This window comes from Anabrus simplex, chromosome 1, assembly GCF_040414725.1.
Source record: "Anabrus simplex isolate iqAnaSimp1 chromosome 1, ASM4041472v1, whole genome shotgun sequence".
NCBI classification, from domain to species: domain Eukaryota; kingdom Metazoa; phylum Arthropoda; class Insecta; order Orthoptera; family Tettigoniidae; genus Anabrus; species Anabrus simplex.
Window position 1 is genome coordinate 500,215,574 of NC_090265.1, and position 22,402 is coordinate 500,237,975.

Here is a 22,402-nt window from a genome sequence, read left to right on the forward strand (position 1 = left end):
CTGAATGAAGAACTGGGGTTGCCATGAGAGTCGACACAGCTTGCAACGCCTCGAAAACACAGATTACCGTAAAAATCACCTAACTTCGATGAATACGGCACAGAAAGTAATGGATACACTAGATTAAAAAAGTGTACTGTTCCATCAAAAAATTGAAACTCGAAACTTTCGGCCATGTGAAGCGGAGCATAATAAACAGGATCTGACAATTAGTGACATCATCATCTATCTGCCCACACCTGATCTCAGCCTATTCAGGGACTTCGAAGTTACCCAATCCCTGTCATGACCAGGGGGGCTAAGATTCAGAAACTCGTTTCCATCCAGGAAGGAGGGAGGTCTTAGCAACCATAATTGCAACCTGGCTTTTTCAGTAGAGGATCTAACCCACCTTCGATGTTCGATGGAAACTCTTCCTTGACTCCAGTCGTTGCGGGTGCGGTTCTTGCCCCTTCAGGGGTGTGTTCCTTCCTGCTCCACTTTCTGCCTTTCCTTATTCGAGGTTGCCGGACAATTGCGGTCACTGAGATAAACTTGTGCCCACCCACAGAAATTCCCCAGTTACCACAGGACATTCGCGGTCACTGCAGCAGGGGGTGGACCTCATTAGCTTAATCTCGGGATATCCTTGCTAATCAGCCTGAGCACCTGCTCACTCCTTGCAGATCAACATTTTTCTCCCGCGGGCATTATTTAGAGATTGATAACTTCAGCCACAAACACCATTCTATACCGAAACTTCCTGTGTGAGGAATGAATTTACTATTATGTGCTGCAATGGAGTTGACAGTTACTAATCAGGGAAAACGTTGTGCACTTTACAAAGGTTATATGTACAGAAAGTATAGAAAGAGTCAACCTGGTATCGTCACCTGGGTGTGTCTGAAGGGGAAGAACAAAGTAAAGGACGGCTGAGGGCGAGAGGCGAAGAAATACTTCAAACCGTCGTTCATCAGTGTGGGCCACCTGAAGAAGTGGTCTTCACAGTGAAAAAACAGATTCAAGAGTCAAAGGAGAGAGCAAGAGAAGAAGCGACTCCACTATCACAGTTTTACGTGCAGGAGTTGGTTGATCTGTATAACACGGGCTACAACTTTGTCACTGATAAGCCAGTTCAAGAAACCTTAAAAAGAACAATGCGTCGGCAACGAAATCATGCACGCGGACTTCAAGTAGAGCCAAAAACAAGTGCTCAGATATTTCTTAATGAAGAGGCGTTAAGGATGAATAATGGCAGCCCGTTTCTTTTAGCTAACGACAGGATGGGAGAAAGAATTATAATTTTTAGTGCCGAAAAATGCAGAGAAAATCTTACGCATTGTGCGCACTTTTTTGTGGATGGCATCTTCAAGAGTTGCAGCAAACAGTTCGCCAAGATATACATCATTCACGCAGACCTCGGAGGCCGGAGTGATGAAAGCAACGTTAATCCAGTCGTCTTTGCGTTCCTGCCTAACAACAAGACAGAAACTTATATTCGTTTCTTTCACCTTATCTTGGAAGCGGTTCCCCAATGGAATCCTATGAAAAACACCGCTGACTTCGAAGCAGCTACGAAATCAGCCCTACGAGAAGTATTTCCGCCAGCAGAGTTAAGTGGCTTTTTTCTTTTTCTTTTTTTTCTTCACATGAAGCAATGTCTGTGGAGAAAAATGCAGGAAGTTCACCTGACGAGCGACTACAAAGAGAACGAAGATATACATCTCCACATCCAAATGTGCGCTGGTCTGGCATTTTTTAAGCCAGATTACGTCAGTGATTAATGGCTTGTGATACAATCTCAGGCTCCTTCTACAGAAAAACTTACTGGCTTCTTTGACTATTTTGTAGACGTGTGGCTTGAAAACAGCGAGATACCAATCACTATGTGGAACTGTTACAAAAAGCGACATCGAACGATAAATGCTGTAGAGGGATGGCATCACAAAATCAATTCTTTAGTTGGAAATTCACATCCTCGATTCGACGATTTGGTGGTTTGTTTAAAGAAGGAAGCAGAAGCGACAAACTGCATGTACCTGAAACTGGAGCTCAGTCTTGAAGGTAAGAGAAGGAAGACGAAATATGTGAAGAAAGATGACAGGACTGAAAGAACCCTTAAGAAATATGAAGAAACCAGCGACATCAGGTCCTGCTTAAAGGCAATTTCTTACATAGAAAAACTAGCGTAATCTTCTTGCTGCTTCAGGTATTTCTAATGTAAACAGGTATGTACTAAGGAACAAAATTATAACGACGCTTACCTAAAGACGACAAAAATAATTGACGAAGCTTAGTTACAGCTGATTTTAAACACGCCAAAATGATTTTAATACAATTATTACGCAAATCTAAAGCCTGTATAAAGTGTGATGAGAATCAGCATTTTAAAACATATAATTTACTGTCGACCAAATTATAGTATGTACTTGAGTTTGGATGTTGTGACCTCCAGTGGGTGGGGGACGCAGACGAAGAATACATCCACTGTATCCCCTGCCAGTCGTAAAAGGCGACTAAATGGGGCCCCGGGGGTTCACAACTTGGGAGCGTGGGTTGGCAGGATCAAACCTGCCAAGTTGGGGCCAGAAGGCCAGCGCCTCAACCGTGTGAGCCACTGAGTCCGGCATTTCTAATTCTTTCCCACCCCATTTTCTCCGAAAAATATGTTAGCGTGACGTTAGACTACTAGAAATTAATTAATTAATTAATTAATTTTTCGACTCGTTGGCTGAATGGTCGGCGTACTGGCCTTCCGTTTAGAGGGTCCCGGGTTCGATTCCCGGCTGGGTTGGGGATTTTAACTTTCATTGGTTAATTCCAATGCTCGGGGACTGGGTATTTGTGAAGTCCCTGAAACTCACACACCACACATAACACTACACTCCGCCACAATAACACGCAGTTACCTGCATGGCAGATGCCACCCACCCTCATCGGAAGGTCTGCCATAAAAGGGCTGCACTCGGCTAGAAATAGCCACACGAAATTATTATTATTATTATTATTATTATTATTATTATTATTATTATTATTATTATTATTAAATTAACGATGGATTAACTTTAGTTTTTCTAAAAATGAAGGACTGGTGCGGAATAAAACATTCTTTTACCTTGGCCTACCTTTAATTATTCCACGATAAACAAACAGGAAACTTATTTTTTGAATTAGACTCTGATGTTTGTATATGAAAATTCACTTTGTGATCTATTAAGAGTTTAAATATCAAATATACGAGCTTGTATATCTGCGTGACTATTCATATCGTTGTAGCCACGGGACCTTTTCGTGATGGTGGTGCTACTGTTTTTGTGAGAAAGTAAAACGGTGCCACCATCCTTCCTTAAAACTAACTAGAAAATAGTCGAATAGGTCCGACTCTCTTTTAGGAAAAAATAAGGGAAAGGCCACTAAGGACGTGAAAATATAAGACTGCCTGGCATTGGCAAACATCGTGCCGTGGGGGTCGGAAGGGAACAAGAGTTGACCAAGAGAGGCCGGATAGGAAATATAATAGAATATATTTGTCATCTACAGAATTGTATGTTGCCAAAAACATGACATTACATGTTCTGCTCCTTCAGACACACCCAGGTGACGATTTCATGTTGACTTACCCTATACTTTCAGTACATATAACCATTTGCCTTATTAGTAACTGTCAAATCCATTACAGCACACAACAGTAAATTTCGATATAGAACTGTGTTTGTGTCTGAAGGTATCAGTTTCTAAATAATGCCCTCGAGAGAAAAATGTTGATCTGCAAGGAGCGAGCAGGTGTTTAGGCAGGTTGGCGCAGATACCCCGAGATTAAGCTAATGAGGCCCACCCTCTGCTGCAGTGACCACAAATGTCCTGTGACAACTGGAGAATTTCTGTGAGTGGGCACAAGTTTATCTCAGTGACCACAAATGCCCGGACACCTTATTCGCAGCGATTTCTCTACGAACAGGGGGTGGTGCTATTCCTGCAAGGTGATAAAGCCATTCAACTGGAGTAGATTTCAGACAACCTGTAATAATTGCGCACGTGTCCTTTAGAGCTACATCCACCTGATTGGCATGTGTCGAATTATACCAGACAGGCCAGGCGTACTCTGCCGATACCTTCATCTACATACAACACACTATACTGCAAACCATCACAGAAACACGCAATCGTTTTGTTTTCTTTGTTTTTGTTTTTTTGTTTACGAGTTGCTTTACGTCGCACCGACACAGATAGGTCTTATGGCGACGGACACCCAATAGTAAATTTACCACTACACTAAGTGTCGGCGTCAGGAAGGGCATCTGCTCGTAAAACTAGACAAAATATACTTCGCTTGACAAACCCAATAAATTGGGAGAAAGGCCAGGAAGAAGAAGAAGAAGAAGAAGAAGAAGAAGAAGAAGAAGAAGTTCAGTTCAGGGCCATCCATGAAAGAATCGATACCATAGTCGTTAGATGACTTACACGCCCACATGACGCAGTGTAGCTAACTGGTAAGTATCTAAGTATTATCGGCACACTTTCTATCGATAGATTTGTGTACGGGGGTGAGGAGTAAGGAGGGAGCTCTCCCGGTTCCTGTAGTACTGCCAATAGAATTATCTTTAGTCAACAACTGTGTCACACACACGTTATATAACATTTCTCGATGCGAATCTTGTTCCTAGCATGAATTCTATAGTTTGGCTTTGCGTGTAAACAACAACAGTACTAGTACGTAAAGTGTACGTCAGATGTCGCACAGCGATGCATAAGCAAATCATAGTTCGTGTTTCAAAGGTTGCCAGTAGGAATCTCGAAGATTGCCGAGGTCGACCGATTCAGCACTAAGGTGTAAATCTATCCAGAAAAAGTGTGCCGATAATACAGTAACTGTTTTACATGCATTGAAACAGGTTTCTGATGGTAATTTTTTTTAAATGTTAATATACATTTAATGCCGTAAGTACGTAAATATATGAAATTCAACATAGAGCAGGCCTGTAAGATAAGATTAAGTTTACAAATACCGCTAGTAAAAAAAAATGAAATGGCGTGTGGTGTGGCTTTTAGTGCCTGGAGTGTCCGAGGACATGTTCGGCTCACCAGGTGCAGTTCTTTGGATTTGACACCCGCAGGCGACCTGCGCGTCGTGATGAGGATGAAATGATGATGAAGACGACACATACACCCAGCCCCCGTGCCAGTGAAATTAACCAATGATGGTTAAAATTTCCGACCCTGTCGGGAATCGAATAGATCTAGTGCATCTTACGGATATTATTATTATTATCATCCGAAGGTCATTTCTTAAATGTATACGTTGGTACTATAAAATAAGCCAGTTTGATCACAGAAAATTCATTTTTGGATCTTCGATCCTTAAATTGCATCACGATGTTGGTGAATAAAATAATAATAATAATAATAATAATAATAATAATAATAATAATAATAATAGAGATGGCTCGTCATTGCAAGAAAAAATTTCTTATTGATAGTCTAGAAGATCGCGTCTTAGAAGCGTTTGAAAACGCACTGACCAAATTGAAGCAGCACTACAGGCTACAGGGTGTTTTTCCTTCGTGGGACCGCTCCACGCGCAGTTGGTCGAGCTCTGCAACTCTCGTCTCGTACCCACTATTAAAAACGGCCGGAGTGGAGGTCAGTACAAGTTTAACTGTAGGAACGTACGCACGTGTTCTTGTGTGTTAATTATTTAATAGGTGACAGTGTGTTAAGTGTATTGAGAATTCATTAGGCGTAATACAGATGTCAATTTGCATATAATTCATGAAAGTTTCGACGATAGTCATCACTGACAACATACGCCCTCTGAGCGAATTTCGACAGAGAAGTAATGGTTGACAGTTTACCAACTTAAGTACGTCAATAATAGTTTCTGAGATTTTGATTCAATACTATACAATAAAACTTTCACCACAGGAACAATATTACACATGTATTACAATTAAATAGAACTACGGCGTGATTATACAATTAAAAATCATTTAATATTTGACTGCACACCAAGAAACTAACAGACACTAAAGACTGCCAGACTGACGAATGCGCGTGACAAGCGGGTCAATCATACCTCAGTGTTCATTTAACCTTGGTAAAAACTATACCAGACCGCCTCTGTGGTGTAGTGGTTAGCGTGATTAGCTGCCACCCCCGGAGGTCCGGGTTCGATTCCCGGCTCTGCCACGAAATTTGAAAAGTGGTACGAGGGCTGGAACGGGGTCCACTCAGCCTCGGGAGGTCAACTGAGTAGAGGTGGGTTCGATTCCCACCTCAGCCATCCTGGAAGTGGTTTTCCGTGGTTTCCCACTTCTCCTCCAGGCGAATGCCGGGATGGTACCTAACTTAAGGCCACGGCCGCTTCCTTCCCTCTTCCTTGCCTATCCCTTCCAATCTTCCCATCCCTCCACAAGGCCCCTGTTCAGCATAGCAGGTGAGGCCGCCTGGGCGAGGTACTGGTCATACTCCCCAGTTGTATCCCCCGACCAAGAGTCTGAAGCTCCAGGACACTGCCCCTGAGGCGGTAGAGGTGGGATCCCTCGCTAAGTCCGAGGGAAAAACCGAACCTGGAGGGTAAACAGATGATGATGATGATGATGATGAAAAACTATACCCCTCCTTCCCTTCGTCCGCTAAACATTTTGTTAGCGTAATTAAAGAAAATAAAGGAAAGAATTAGCTTAAAAGACAACAGCGCTAGTACAAATTGCTTTTTTTTTTATAATTCCTATAATTCCCAGTTTCAGCCGGCTGAAAAGGGATATAATTACTGGCAATGACGATACATCTCTATTATTATTATTATTATTATTATTACCGGGCGAGTTAGCCGTGCGCGTAGAGGCGCGCGGCTGTGAGCTTGCATCCGGGAGATAGTGGGTTCGAATCCCACTGTCGGCAGCCCTGAAAATGGTTTTCCGTGGTTTCCCATTTTCACACCTGGCAAATGCTGGGCTGTACCTTAATTAAGGCCACTGCCGCTTCCTTCCAACTCCTAGCCCATCGTCGCCATAAGACCTATCTGTGTCGGTGTGACGTAAAACCTATGCTGAACAAGGACCCTGTGGGAGGATGGCAAGGTTGGAAGGGATAGACAAGGAAGAAGGAAGGAAGCAGCCGTGGCCTTAATTTAGGGGAAACCGCGGAAAACAACTTCGAGTTTGGCTGAGATGGAAATCGAACCCCCCTCTACTCAGTTAACCTCCAGAGGCTGAGTGGACACCATTCCAGCCCTCGTACCACTTTTCAAATTTCGTGGTAGAGCCAGGAATCGAATCCGGGCCTCCGGGGGTGACAGTTAATCACACTAACCATTACACCACAGGGGCGGACATTATTATTATTACCTCTTATAATTTACTACCCCAGCTTCAGTAATACAGACAACATATGTTATTGTAACTTATATAGGCCTAATTCTAACTTCTTTGTAGAGATGTCGCCTCAGAACAAGGATAACCCGATAAAAAGTTCAAGCGGAAGCTCTGGCAAACTGTCCCAAGTATCATCGCCTGCTCCACAGATAAGAGAATGAGATTGAGAAATGCTGTATGCCTGTATGCCAATGTGTCAGTTTAGGAAAGTGAATCAGCTGGATGACGTCCGGACTAAACTCCGCCCTCTATGACCTAGCAAGACATCCTCGTCAGATCGAAAACTTCTTGGAGAGTGACATTTTAACATAGTGATATGTATGGTTTGCTTAAGAAGAAAAATATTTTCTCTCTTCTCGAGAGCTTAAATTTGGTGTATTTTTTTAACCTTCTAGTGGAAGGTATTAAAATTTGCCGAAATGAAACGATCTCGCCGTAGGATTAGCTTAGCCCGTTAACATGGTGACAAAAGCAACAATCTGGATCGTCACGTTCCTGCTGCCATTCGCTTGGTGTCTCGAGCCCGGAACATGGTGCACCACTACAACCAAGTGAGTAATGTACCCTCACAGACAGCATGTTTCACACATTTCCTTTTCTTGTCCATATTCGTTAGTCTGTTTTTAACAACTTTTGAAAAGCTTCTCCATGCCACACTCCCTTACCTCTCAGTGACATTATCGATTTGATAACAGTTTAAAATATCTCACTCCAGATATGTATCATTTGAAAATGTAGTAAACAAGATACAAGTTACATAGGACGTCGTGTGGATGACTCAGTCGAAAACACAAGAGGCAGCCGTGATACCTATCTTTAATAATTACTGTAGTGTTGTCAACATGCCAACCCAATAAACATTTTCAGCCATCATCAAATTCTGATTATCTAATTTGTTTCACTGTCCATTTATTACTTTGAAATCAAAATGAGTAACATATAGCAATTCGCATTGTCGTTTTACACATATTTTGCTTATAAAAGTAATTATAAGTAAACAGTTTATTTCTTATATTTATAAGCTTAAGCAGCAGAGTGTGCAGGTCCCTACGAGGAAGACGGGGTATGCGTCCCTGCTCACCAATTCTGCTAGTCTTCCATACAAAATAATTCAGTTTTCTTTCTTTTTTTCTTTTTCTAAAGAGTGGCTTAAAGTTTTTGTCGTTAACCATCATCAGTTTGTAAAAAAATATAAAAGTAATTCTAAAAAATCCAAAGTATATTTGAAATGTGAGTGCTAAAATTCTAAGACATGAATTCCCTGTAGAGTTCATTAATGCTCTAACTGTAGTTTAGGTTTGTACAATATTTGGTTTGCCAGTGTACTAGAAGTAAACTCGTGTCCTCATCCCGAGATAGTGCAGCTCTTTTCAGGCACCCCCCCCCCCACCCCATTGGAGGTGAGCTGCCTGTACCATTGTAACCACATACCATCCCCCCTGACATTCTTAAATTTCTGGCAGTACCAGGAATCGAACCCGGGCCCCCGAGGACAGCAGCTACTAACACTAACCGTTACGCTACGGAGGCGGACTGCCAGTGTACTTATGTAGATATAATAATTATACGAAAGAAATAATAATTCGTAATTAGCACAATGTCTGCCTTTGTGGTGTAGTGGTTAGTGTGACTTGCAGTCACCCCCGGAGGCCCGGGTTCGAATCCCAGCTCTGCCACGAAATTTGAAAAGTGGTACGAGGGCTGGAACGGAGTCCACTCAGCCTCGGGAGGTCAAATGAGTAGATTCCCACCTCAGCCATCCTGGAAGTGGTTTTCCGGGGTTTCCCACTCCTCCAGGCAAATGCCGGGATGGTACCTAACTTAAGGCCACGGCCGCTTCCTTCCCTCTTCCTTGTATATCCCTTCCAATCTTCCCATCCCCCCGCAAGGCCTCTGTTCAGCATAGCAGGTGAGGCCGCCTGGGCGAAGTACTGGCCATCTTCCCTAATTGTATCCCCCGACCCAGAGTCTGAAGCTCCAGGACACTGCCCTTGAGGCGGTAGAGGTGGGATCCTTCGCTGAGTCCGAGGGAAAAACCGAAGAAGCAGAAGAAGAAGAAGTATTTTATGACAAAATGAAGCAAGATCCATGCCAGTGACAAATATGAATGGTTTCAGTCACACTCAGACAACTAGGTTTCTGTAGTAAGTTCGTTTCTCGTGTGTCGGGCTGTGTGGCTCAGGCGCTGGCCTTCTGACCCCAACTTGGCAGGTTCGATCCTGGCTCAGTCCGGTGGTATTTGAAGGTGCGCAAGTAAGTCAGCCCCGTGTCGCTAGATTTAGTCCTAAAGGACTAAATTCCGGCACCTTGGCGTCTCCGAAAAACCGTAAAAGTAGTTAGTGAGTCGTAAAACCAATATTATTATTATTATTATTATTATTATTATTATTATTATTATTATTATTATTATTATTATTATTTGTGTAGTAAAATACACGGCAAAACAAACAGCACTGAAATCATTGCTTCTCTGCTGTCCTAGCAACGATGTATTTATTGTAGGCCTATATCACAGTTGGCCATATTTTGAATTCAGTGTCGTGTTGATTTCTGCAAGTATGGTAGCTTCACGTTAAAGAACACAGCGAGGAGCGATTAAATTTTGCTTTCTTGCTTTTTGCTATTTGTTTTACGTCACACCGACACGGATAGGTCTTATGGCGACGATGGGATAGGAAAGACCTAGGAGTTGGAAGAAAGCGGCCGTGGCCATTTGCCTGGTGTGAAAATGGGGAAACCACGGAAAACCATCTTCAGGGCTGCCGACAGTGGGATTCGAACCCACTATCTCCCGGATGCAAGCTTATAGCCGCGTAACCCTGACCGCACGGCAACTCTTTTTTGCTAGTTGCTTTACGTCGCACCGACACAGATAGGTCTTATGGCGACGATCGGACAGGAAAGGGCTATGAGTGGGAAGGAAGCGGCCGTGCCTTAATTAAGGTACAGCCCCAGCATTTGCCTGGTGTGAAAATGGGAAACCACGGAAAACCATTTTCAGGGCTGCCGACAGTGGGGTTCGAACCTACTATCTCCCGAATACTGGATACTGGCCGCACTTAAGCGACTGCAGCTATCGAGCTCGGTGCACGGCAACTTGCCCGGTGAGCGATTAAATAAGGAAGCACCTAAGAGAGTAACATTAGCTGTCGTTGACAAGGTCCATCATACGGGATTAGTCTTATATCAACGAAATGGGATAACAGGGCGCCCAAGAACCGTCACAAAAAACGAGAATCGTGGACGAGTTCTCCAACAAGTGTTACAATCCCCCCACGAGGGGAAGTCACTTACCCTTCTGCAACGACACTTTGGAGGTCGCCTGATTTACCTTTCCTGCTCCCTGGATCTCACGGCCCCAGAACCTACATATGGAGCATGTTGAAAGGATCAGTTGCGAAGACTGATGTGTCCACTGTAAATATGCAAAACTTACGCGAGAATATCACGTCATTTTTGAGTCCTTGCAAAACATCTGTTCATCAATATGTTCAATAATCTTCACACACGCTATGAACAATGTGTGGCACGTGATGGTACCCACTTTGAACACATACCGTAACACCGCAATTAAATAAGGGTACAGAGATCTGGAAGTCAAGTAGGGATGACATTAAAATGTTAGTGTTGAACTGTAGAAGTATTGTAAAGAAAGGAATAGAATTAAGTAAATTAATAGATATATACTTACCAGATATTGTAATAGGAGTTGAATCATGGCTGAGAAATGATATAATGGATGCAGAAATTTTCTCACGGAACGGGAGTATGTATCGTAGAGATAGGATAGGAATGGTCGGAGGGGGAGTATTCATTCTGGTGAAAGAAGAATTTGTAAGCTACGAAAAAGTTAAAAATGACAAATATGAACTTGTAGGTGTAAGGCTCATTTCTAAAGATAATAGGCAACTTGGTGTCTTTGGAGTGTACAGATCGGGAAAGGGTAGCGCTGACACAGATTTGATAAGATAATCAGCTATGTGGGAAACGACGTGGAAAGGAATGTGATTGTAGCGGGTGATCTCAATTTACCAGATGTCAATTGGGATGGAAATGCGAACGACAGGAAGCATGACCAACAAATGGCAAATAAGCTAATATGGGAAGGACAGCTGATTCAGAAAGTGAAGGAACCAACTAGAGAGAATATCCTGGACGTGGTGCTGGTACAACCAGATGAGCTCTATAGAGAAACCGAAGTAACAGATGGTATTAGTGATCATGAAGCTGTGTTTGTCGTAGTTAAAAATAAATGTGATAGAAAGGAAGGTCTTAAAAGTAGGACTATTAGGCAGTACCATATGGCTGATAAAGCAGGCATGAGGCAGTTCTTAAAAAGTAACTATGATCGGTGGAAAACGGCAAAAAATGACAGACTCTGGGATGCGTTTAAAGCAATTGTTGAGGAATGTGAAAACAGGTTTGTACCTTTAAAGGTGGTAAGGAATGGTACAGATCAACCTTATTATAATAGAGAAATAAAGAGACTAAGAAGGAGGTGCAGATTGGAAAGAAATGGAGTTAGAAATGGCTGTGGAAGTCAGGAGAAATTGAAGGAACTTACTAGCAAATTGAATCTAGCAAAGAAGTCAGCTATGGATAACATGATGGCAAACATAATTGGCAGTCATACACATTTTAGTGAAAAATGGAAGGGTACGTATAGGTACTTTACCCAAGACAGAAACTGGTCCCAGGAAAGACATTCCAGGAATAATTAATGAACAAGGGGAGTGTGTATGTGAGGATCTTGAAAAGGCAGAAGTATTCAGTCAGCAGTATGTAAAGATTGTTGGTTACAAGGAAAATGTCCAGATGGAGGAGGTGACTAATGCTAAAGAAGTATTAAAATTTACATATCATAACAATGACATTTACAGTAAGATACAAAAGTTGAAAGCCAGAAAGCCAGAAAGAAGCGATTGACCTGTCTAAAGCATTTGATAGCAAGATATAGCAAGATATAGTAGATATCTTAGATTCAGGAGGTCAAATGGACTGTATCGCAATTGACCTGTCTAAAGCATTTGATAGGGTGGATCATGGGAGACTACTGGCAAAAATGAGTCCAATTGGACTAGACAAAAGAGTGACTGAATGGGTGTCTATATTTCTAGAAAATAGATCTCAAAAAATTAGAGTAGGCGAAGCTTTATGTAACCCTGTAATAATTAAGAGGGGAATTCCTCAAGGCAGTATTATTGGACCTTTATGTTTTCTTATATATACATGATATGAGTAAAGAAGTGGAACCAGAAGTAAGGCCTTTTTTCGGATGATGTTATTCTATATAGAGTAATAAATAAGTTACAAAATTGTGAGCAACTGTAACATGACCTCGATAATGTTGTGAGATGGACAGCATGATAGATGGACGATGATAGACAGGTTTAAAAGTCAAGTTATGAGTTTCACAGATAGGAAAAGTCCTCTCTGTTTTAATTACTGCGTTGATGGGGTGAAAGTTCCTTTTGGGGATCATTGTATCTAGGTTTTAAAATAACGAAAGATCTTCATTGGGGGTAATCCCATAAATGGGATTGTAAATAATAGGTACAGATCTCTGCAGAGGGTTATGAGGGTGTTTAGGGGTTGTAGTGAGGATGTAAAAGAGAGGATATATAACTCTCTGGTAGGACCCCAACCAGAGTATGGTTCTAGTTTATGAGACCCCCACCAGGGTTACTAGATTCAAGAACTGGAAAAAAATCCCAAGAAAACCAGCTCGATTTGTTCTAGGTGATTCCCGACAAAAGAGTAGCGTTTCAAAAATGTTGCAAAGTTTGGGCTGGGAAGAATTGGGAGAAAGAAGACGAGCTGCTCGACTAAGTGGTATGTTCCGAGCTGTCATCGGAGAGATGGCGTGGAATGACATTAGTAGACGAATACGTTTGAGTAACGTCTTTAAAAGTAGGAAAGATCACAATATGAAGATAAAGTTGGAGTTCAAGAGGACGAATTGGAGCAAATATAAATTTATAGGAAGGGGAGTTAGGGATTGGAATAACTTACCAAGGGAGATGTTCAATAAATTTCCAATTTCTTTGAAATCATTTAAGAAAAGGCTATGAAAACAAGAGATAGTGAATCTGCCACCTGGGCGACTGCCCTAAATGCAGATCAGCATTGATTGATTGATTGATTGATTGATTGATTGATTGATTGATTGATTGATTGATTGATTGATTGATTGATTGATTGATTGATTGATTGATTGATTGAATTTACACTGAGGAGGTAGGCCAGCTCTTCAATCGAGGCTGTAAGAAGTACTGTACGTGTTTATTAATACCGGAGTATATGAAAATCGAGGCTCCGTGCAAGTGTCGCTCCATGCAAATGCCACCATCCTATTTCTCGCTCACAAAGCTGTTAGATAGAGTGAAGGGCTCCGTGCAAGTGTCACTCCGTGCAAATGTCACTCCGGGCATATGTCACACCGTGCAAGTGTTCCAACCCCTGATTTTGTCACTACGCCAGTTACAAGAGGAGTGCCAGAAACAGCAGATGCCACTTTTCATTGTTTTCATAGTAGTGACGAAGGCTTTCGTCTTTCCTGTCCGACCTCCCTTGGTCCACTTTTGTTATTTCATGACCCTGACATTATTACGTTTGTGAGGCCTAGGTAGTCATCCATTTTCACTCCCTTCACCACCACCTCTTTTTATAATTCGAGTAAGAAGAATGGTTATGCACTTATGCCCTAAGAAAACACATTGTAACTTAAACATTTAGAAACGTAACGCAATATAAATTAAATCTTGTCGGAAAATTGCTTAGAAGAGATTTCTTTTTATTCATCATTCAACGGAGAATATATCTTTTTGTAACACAGTATTAACTCCTAATGATCATAGCAGACTGTTCGCTCTATTAAATAGTATTAACTGTATTTTCTTTTTTCCGCGAAATCAAGAAAATATTCAATGCAGAGAAGTCGAAAGGATTCTGAGAAGAAAGATATCTATTGTCTGTCCTCTACACAACTAATGCTTCCAAAAGTATATTAATAGTCACTGACTGCAGCAACAATGGTTTTGGAACCAACTAACAGGAAATATTTGGGAGGGGTGAAGCGGGCGTACGCGAGGCCGACCAACTGCAAACTGGCCTAATTTCTAACTTCCTTTTGTCTTTTCTATTTTGATAACTACCTGCTCGCGAAACACTTTACCTTCAAACTTCATTTAGCCACAAATTATTTCTAAGAATAGGATATCCAAAATAATCAAACAAAAACAAAATCAATCGGCGTTATCGGCACAAAACATGTGACAGAACTTGGTTAAGGGCCAAAACAATCACAATATGACCAAAAACAAAAGCTTGTATAGCTACCTGTTCTGATCAAATGTGACTTGATGTAAAATGTAATAAATACGCTAAAATGTGTTTTATATAACAAGTTTGTGAAAGGAGACTAGGATAAAAGTGTAGCATATCATAGAAATCTGAGGCCTAGAAATAACAAAGACAGGGAACATGGGATAAAGTATATCAGAGTAAACCAGGATCCCATGGTCACCATTCACGGCTGAGATTGGACACAGAAGTGGCAGGAAGAGCCTGGCACAAACATGTTAAAGTTAAGGTCCTGTGACTGGCACTAGATTCTAACGAGATGTGAACCCCTGAGGGTATTATCGTAACTGCTACACATGCCAAATACCTATTTATACATTATCTTGGACCTACGAGACAAAGTCTTGCAAATGAAGTATTTACATCAAACTCGATATGCTGTATCCATTGCTGGAAACTAATTTATTGATGTATTAAACTTGACACCGCCTCTGTGGTATAGTGGCTAGTGTGATTAACTGCCACCCCCGGAGGCCCGGGTTCGATTCCCGGCTCTGCCACGAAATTTGAAAAGGCCACGACCGCTTCCTACCCTCTTCCTTGTCTATCCCTGCCAAACTTCCCATCCCCCCCACAAGGCTCCTATCAGCATAGCAGGTGAGGCCGCCTGGGCGAGGTACTGGTCATCCTCCCCAGTTGTATCCCCAGACCCAGAGTCTGAAGCTCCAGGACACTGCTCTTGACGCGGTAGAGGTGGGATACCTCGCTGATTCCGAGGAAAAAACCGACCCTGGAAGGTAAACAGATTACGAACGAACGACACAAATATTAAGACAAAAAATAAATAAAATAAGAATCCACACTTATCAAAAATTTCAATACACTTTTTTCTGATTTTCAGTTTACTTCTTTTTGTATCTGTTTGGAGAGTAAAATGGTTTGCATAAATAAACTTTATTTCTTGGGATGAAGAACTGTCAAGTTTAATCTTCTTCTTCTTAATTTATTTACTCTCCAGGGTCTGTTTTTTCCTCGGACTCAGCGAGGGATCCCACCTCTACCGCCTCAAGGGCAGTATCCTGGAGCTTCAGACACTGGATCGGGAAATACAACTGGGGAGGATGACCAGTACCCCGCCCAGGCGGCCTCATCTGCTATGCTGAACAGGGGCCTTGTGGGGGGATGGGAAGATTGGAGGGGATAGACTAGGAAGTGGGAAGGTAGCGACCGTGGCCTTAAGTTAGGTACCATCCCGGCATTTGCCTGGAGAAGTGGGAAAGCACGGAAAACCACTTCCAGGATGGTTGGGGAGGGAATCGAACCCCCCTCTACTCAGTTGACCTCCCGAGGCTTAGTGGACCCCGTTCCAGCCCTAGTACCACTTTTTTAATTTCGTGGCAGTGCCGGGAATCGAACCCGGACCTCTGGGGGTGGCAGCTAATCACACTAACCACTACACCACAAAGGCGGACCTTAATATTTTTGTACATGAGAAAAATGTAGAAAAAAATCTAAACGGAATCGTTTGTCTAAAATATTTTGCCATGGGTTTTATAGTTTACTAGGAAACAGACCACCATAGATCGCTGTCGCGCGCCAGCACGGATTTTTCGTTTCCATTATTAATCTGTGTTGGTTTTTTTAAAATATTGAATACCATGATGATGACGATTGTTTTTAAAGTGGATAAACAAGGAAGTCATCAGGGCAACACTCCTTCCATACAACACCACTGGAGGGACGTCAGTTCAGTAGATATTAGATCTCAGATTTCCGTTGCACAGTATTCCCATAACTTTTCTTCATCTCTTATTGAAACCTGATCATCATCATCTCTCTAGCGCTGTCCCACTCGGTGCAGGGTCTGTTCTTTAGATTATTGTTCACCACTTCCCTCCGTTCTGGGCTCTAGTCCAATGCATGCCTCAGATTCTCATATCTACTTTGATAAAAAGAAATGGCGTATGACTTTTAGTGTCGGGAGTGTCCGAGGACATGTTCATCTCGCCGTGTGCAGGTCTTGATTTGACACCCGTAGGCAACCTGCGCGTCGTGATGAGGATGACATGATGATTAAGACGACACATACACCTAGCCCCTGCGCCAGCGAAATTAAGAAATTATATTTAAAATTCCCGACCCTGCCAGGAATCGAACCCGGGACCGGGGGATAGTTCCAGGCGCTCTTCTTGAGACATGACTTCACCCTCATAACCGTCTTCGTGTTTTCTCCTGGAGGGAGGCGATACCAAATCATCTTCTCAGTGTGTCATTGCGGATATGATCTAATGGGGAGACGTCCATTGTTCAACAAACCATGCTCATTTCCGTGATGTGACATTCATGCCCGGTGGCTTTTTTTTCTTAAGCCAACATTCTGTCCCATACAAACCCCAATGTACCAATGGCAGTTCGTTAGATCTTTGATTTCAGACGTAGAGACATCTTCGCTTGTACACTGTTCCCGTAGAGTGCGATTACTATCTGATGGCACAAGCTTACGCGAACCCACGAGCTTGGTGGGGAAAGGAGGGGAGGGAAGGTAGTGGAGGGGTAATTACTGCTGTCCTACTGGGAGCGAAATGAAGCCTTGTCAGGCTGACAGCAGAAGAAGAGCGGATAAGGGCATTCAGTTACCAGGATTCGATGTAAACCCTTCCGTAGCAACTATAGCAAAATGAACATTCCTCCCTTCTCACTCATGCTGCTGCACATGGACTTGTCCGCATGAAAAACTCATTTGATGCGCAACTAAGGTTTCGTGCCATCAGATATTAACCGCGCTGTACCTTTTCTTCATCTCATCAGGGTTGCATTAACACGCGCTCGCACGTCGCCATCAATTCCGCCGTCATTCTACAGACAGGAACATACCAATTTTCGCCAGGTTTGGTTATCAACTGGATGGAGCCGTTTGTTGAGCTTGTCTCCATTGTACCTAATCTTTGCAATATTAACGTAGAGTCCAAACGCAGTAAACCGATCGCTCCAAACCTGTACTAGTAGCTCCACCTCATCCCGGGTTGTTGTCGCAAGCATGAAGTCATCAGCATAGAGTATGGCTCATAGGACACCATGTTGCAAATCATGCGTGATCGTATCTAATGAGTTCTACAGACAAGCTATAATAAGATGAGGTGAGATGATTGTTGAAAGTGATCTTCTTCTTCTTCTTCTTCTTCTTCTTCTTCTTCTTATTCTTCCTCTTATACTACTACCTAGAGTTACCCCACAACTGCAGGGTCCACTTTTCGAGTCTTCAAATGTCATTTTGCACGGTTGTGGACGTCGTTTGGCCTCAAACCAACGGCCCTCATTACCTTTTGTACAGCCTCTAGCCAGTATTTCTGTGATCGTTCAGGTGAGCGTACAACATTGACGTCAAAGTGGAAGGCGAGGTACGGAAATGTGCCAGGTGTTGCAGCTGCACGTAGAATATGGCTGTACCATCAGAGGCGCCTTCCCCACATTTTTCTCCATAGTAGACGCGATGCCCATTTGCTGATGAATTTTGTGTCATTCCTGATGGGGATTAACGAGATGCCCATCCACCAGCGTAGCATTCTCATCTGCAGTGCTTTTGTTGGTATTCAGTACTTTTGTTGGACGGTCGGCATTCAGCGTCATATAGCGCAACTGGTCGTACAATGGTTCGTTATATCGTGGACTTTCGGCAAAGAGGCATTATTTTGTCTCAAAGTACGCCAGCGCCATCCGTCCACCACATCCAAGATGAATTTATCCCAGTTTGAACTTCGTTGTTAATTTCACAGTCACTCTGCAGGCGTGATCCATGATACCGGAAATAATCTGTTTTAGCTAAGCTCTCACCCCTGACTTGGATGGCGCCATCACTTGGATTAGTTTCCAGGTATTCAGTCTTCCTGATGTTCAGACGGAGACCATATAAGGAGAAATAATTGTGTTTGGGTAGTGTTTGCAAGTGCGACGTCGTCGGCGTATAAGAGGGTCCAAGGAACGCTCCGTGGCAAGTCCCGATTGATGGTGTCCATGACGATGATTAAGAGTTGCGATAACAGTGTTGAAAAGACACCAACTTTAACGGGGAAGCTATCTAAGGTGCCGACAGCACAGCGTACCGGTATTCGACTGTTGGTGTTCGTTCATAAAATTCTGACCCAGCTGATAAGCTGTTCCGGAACGTCATGGTCGCGAAATGCATACCAGATCAACTGATGCGGAACATGATCAAAAGCCTTCTCGAGATCGAGGAAGGCAATGTGAAGTGGCAGTCATTTCTCTTGATGTCGCTCCTTGAGCGTTCGAGCGTCAGTTGTCTCAACTCATGAAACGAACCGCACTGGTTGGTACAAATGTTGGTGCGCAGGCGCTGATTGAGAATTGTCTCCGAGATTTTCATGGTGTGCAACATGAGGTGGACTGTAGGCCCAACGAATATAAGTTCCCCGTACTTAAAATCCATAAAATTAAAGGATGTAATAAAATCAATTAAGAAGGTGCCCTTTGGCAGTTACAGACATGTCTATGTCCGATAACAGACGGTAGTTCAGGTCATTGGACACATATTCAACACGAGCCCTGCACCGCACTTCTCCCCTCTCCTACTCCTGCGTTGCCATAGTCAGTTGGACAGCTAGATGCCGGGATCTGTATATTGTTCTGGTCAGTGTTGGTCAGAAACACTAGAGTTTTAGTTTTGATCCGTAATGATATTGACCCTTCAATTACAATAGCATTTCTCTTTATTGTTTTCAGGGTCGAATCCAACCAAAAGTGGGTCATAAAACGACACTGCTGTGACGGCTATGAACTCGACAGAGATACGAAGAAATGCGTTCCTTCTTGCCCTGAAGGCTGTATTAATGGGGTCTGTACAGCTCCCAACAATTGTACGTGCAACACTGGCTACATCGAACAAGGGTTAAACAGCTGCATTCCCCACTGTCCTGCGGGATGTGATAAAGGGCTGTGTACAGCGCCAAACAAATGTACATGCAACATCGGATTCACTGAAAAAGGAGCAAACAACTGCGTCCCGCATTGCCCTGCAGGATGTGAAAATGGAATCTGTACATCACCCAACAAATGTACGTGCAACAGTGGCTACATAGAGAAAGGCTTAAATAATTGTGTACCTCATTGCCCTGCAGGGTGCGAAAATGGAATCTGTACAGCGCCCAATAAATGTACATGCAACAGTGGTTACAATGAGAAGGGATTAAACAATTGTGTACCTCATTGCCCTGCAGGGTGTGGAAATGGAGTATGTACAGCTCCCAACAAATGTACATGCAACAGTGGTTACACTGAGAAGGGAGTAAACAATTGTGTACCTCATTGCCCAGCGGGGTGTGGAAATGGAGTATGTACAGCTCCCAACAAATGTACATGCAACAGTGGTTACACTGAGAAAGGATTAAATAATTGTGTACCTCATTGCCCAGGGGGATGTGAAAATGGAGTGTGCACAGCTCCCAACAAATGTACTTGCAACAATGGCTATATCGATCAAGGATTTAACGACTGCGTTCCGAATTGTCCTGGGGGATGTGATAATGGAACCTGTACAGCTCCCAACAAATGTACTTGCAACATTGGTTATATTGAAGAAGGATTAAACAACTGCATTCCCCATTGCCCAGAGGGATGTAATAATGGAGCCTGTACAGCTCCCAACATATGTACGTGCAGCAATGGTTATACTGAAGAAGGGACAAATAAATGTGTTCCCCATTGCCCTTCAAGGTGTGAGAATGGAGTCTGTATAGCTCCCAACAAATGTTTGTGCAACAGTGGTTACATTGAAGAAGGGTTAAACAATTGTGTTCCCCATTGCCCATCAGGATGTGAAAATGGAATCTGTACATCGCCGAACAAATGTATGTGCAACAGTGGCTACATAGAGAAAGGATTAAATAATTGTGTACCGCATTGCCCTGCAGGGTGTGAAAATGGAATCTGTACAGCGCCCAATAAATGTACATGCAATAGTGGTTACACTGAGAAGGGATTAAACAATTGTGTACCTCATTGCCCTGCAGGGTGTGGAAATGGAGTATGTACAGCTCCCAACAAATGTGCATGCAACAGTGGTTACACTGAAAAAGGTTTAAACAATTGTGTACCCCATTGCCCAGGGGGCTGTGAAAATGGAGTGTGTACAGCTCCCAACAAGTGTACTTGCGACAGCGGTTACATTGAGCAAGGGCCAAATACCTGTGTTCCTCACTGTCCGAGTGGATGCGAGAATGGAATCTGTACAGCACCCAACAAATGTACTTGTAACAGTGGCTACACTGAACAAGGCCCAAATATCTGTGTTCCTAACTGTCCGAGTGGATGCGAGAATGGAATCTGTACAGCACCCAACCAATGTACTTGCAACAATGGTTACATTGAAGAAGGGTTAAACAATTGTGTTCCCAATTGCCCAGGGGGGTGTGAAAATGGAATATGTATAGCACCTAACAATTGTACGTGCAGCAGTGGTTACATCAAAGAAGGGTTAATCTACTGTGTTCCTCACTGCCCTTCAGGATGTGAGCATGGAACTTGTACAGCGCCCAACAAATGCACGTGCAACAGTGGTTACATTGAAGAAGGGTTTAACAATTGTGTACCTCATTGCCCTGCGGGTTGTGAAAATGGAGCTTGTACAGCGCCCAACAATTGTACGTGCAACAATGGTTACATGAAACAAGATTCAGGTAGTTGTGTTCCTCGTTGCCCTTCAGGATGTGAAAATGGAATGTGTACAGCACCCAACAAATGTTCATGCAACATTGGCTATATAGAACAAGGTCTCAACACCTGTGTTCCTCGTTGTGTTCCAGAGTGTATCAACAGCAGTTGTACTGGTCCTAATATATGTACTTGTTTCCCTGGATATTCTAATGATGAAGAATTTCCTCATCTTTGTGTTCTCATACGCTACTCTTCTACTGGTCAAGTAAACTGCTCAGACGCAACTTGGAATAATGTAACCTGCACCCCACACCCTCTTAAACTCAAAAGGGACAGCAGGTAAGTGATTTTTACTTGCTTTTATAAGCAACATTGTAGTTCATTAATCTAAGTGTCATAAAGTAGATTGGCTATTGCAACGTCCTACCACTTTGAACTACTGAAATGCGATGCTGACTGCAAAGTGATTGGAAGAAACAAGAAATATATAACCTTATATGGTTGATGATGATGATGCTTGTTGTTTTAAGGGGCCTAACATCGAAGGTCATCGGACCCTAATTCTTATATGGGAGAGAGAGATATATTAAACTGAGAATTAAGCTTAACTTTACACCCTTATTAAGTATGTAAACAGAGAATAGAAGAAACCATCAGATTTTCAGTATGCATCATGTAACTGAAAAATGCTACGAGAGGGATAGACAGTTATGTAAATAATAATGCTATTGGCTTTGTATTCCATTAACTACTTTTACGGGTTTCGGAGACAGTTGTGTTTATGTTTCATATATCTAGAGAAGGTGTGTGACTGAGTACCAACGGGAAATACGTTAGCCGTCCTGAGGTACTATGGGATTAAGGGTAGATTATTAAAATCAATCAAAGTCATTTATGTTGGCAATTGGGCTGCAGTGATAGATGATTGTAGAATGAGTTCCTGGTTCAAGGTACTTACAGGGGTTGGACAGGGCTGTAATCTTTCACCTTTGTTGTTCATAGTTTACATGGTTCATCTACTGAAAGGTATAAATTGTCAGGGAGGGTTTCAATTGGGTGGAAAAATAGGCAGTTTGGCCTAT

At 42.7% G+C, this 22,402-nt stretch overlaps 1 protein-coding gene across 2 annotated transcripts in view; it reads left to right on the forward strand.

Annotated features, from left to right (window-relative positions):
• The first annotated feature begins 7,629 nt into the window (after positions 1 to 7,629).
• Positions 7,630 to 22,402, forward strand: part of LOC136857020 (tenascin-X) — a 179,699-nt gene continuing 164,926 nt past the window's right edge. For both annotated transcript variants that reach the window (XM_067135365.2, XM_067135364.2), the window contains exons 1-2: positions 7,630 to 7,903; positions 19,392 to 21,659. In XM_067135365.2, the coding sequence (XP_066991466.2) occupies positions 7,812 to 7,903; positions 19,392 to 21,659 (2,360 nt within the window). In that variant the 5' untranslated portion in view covers positions 7,630 to 7,811. The remainder of the gene's footprint in view (positions 7,904 to 19,391; positions 21,660 to 22,402) is intronic.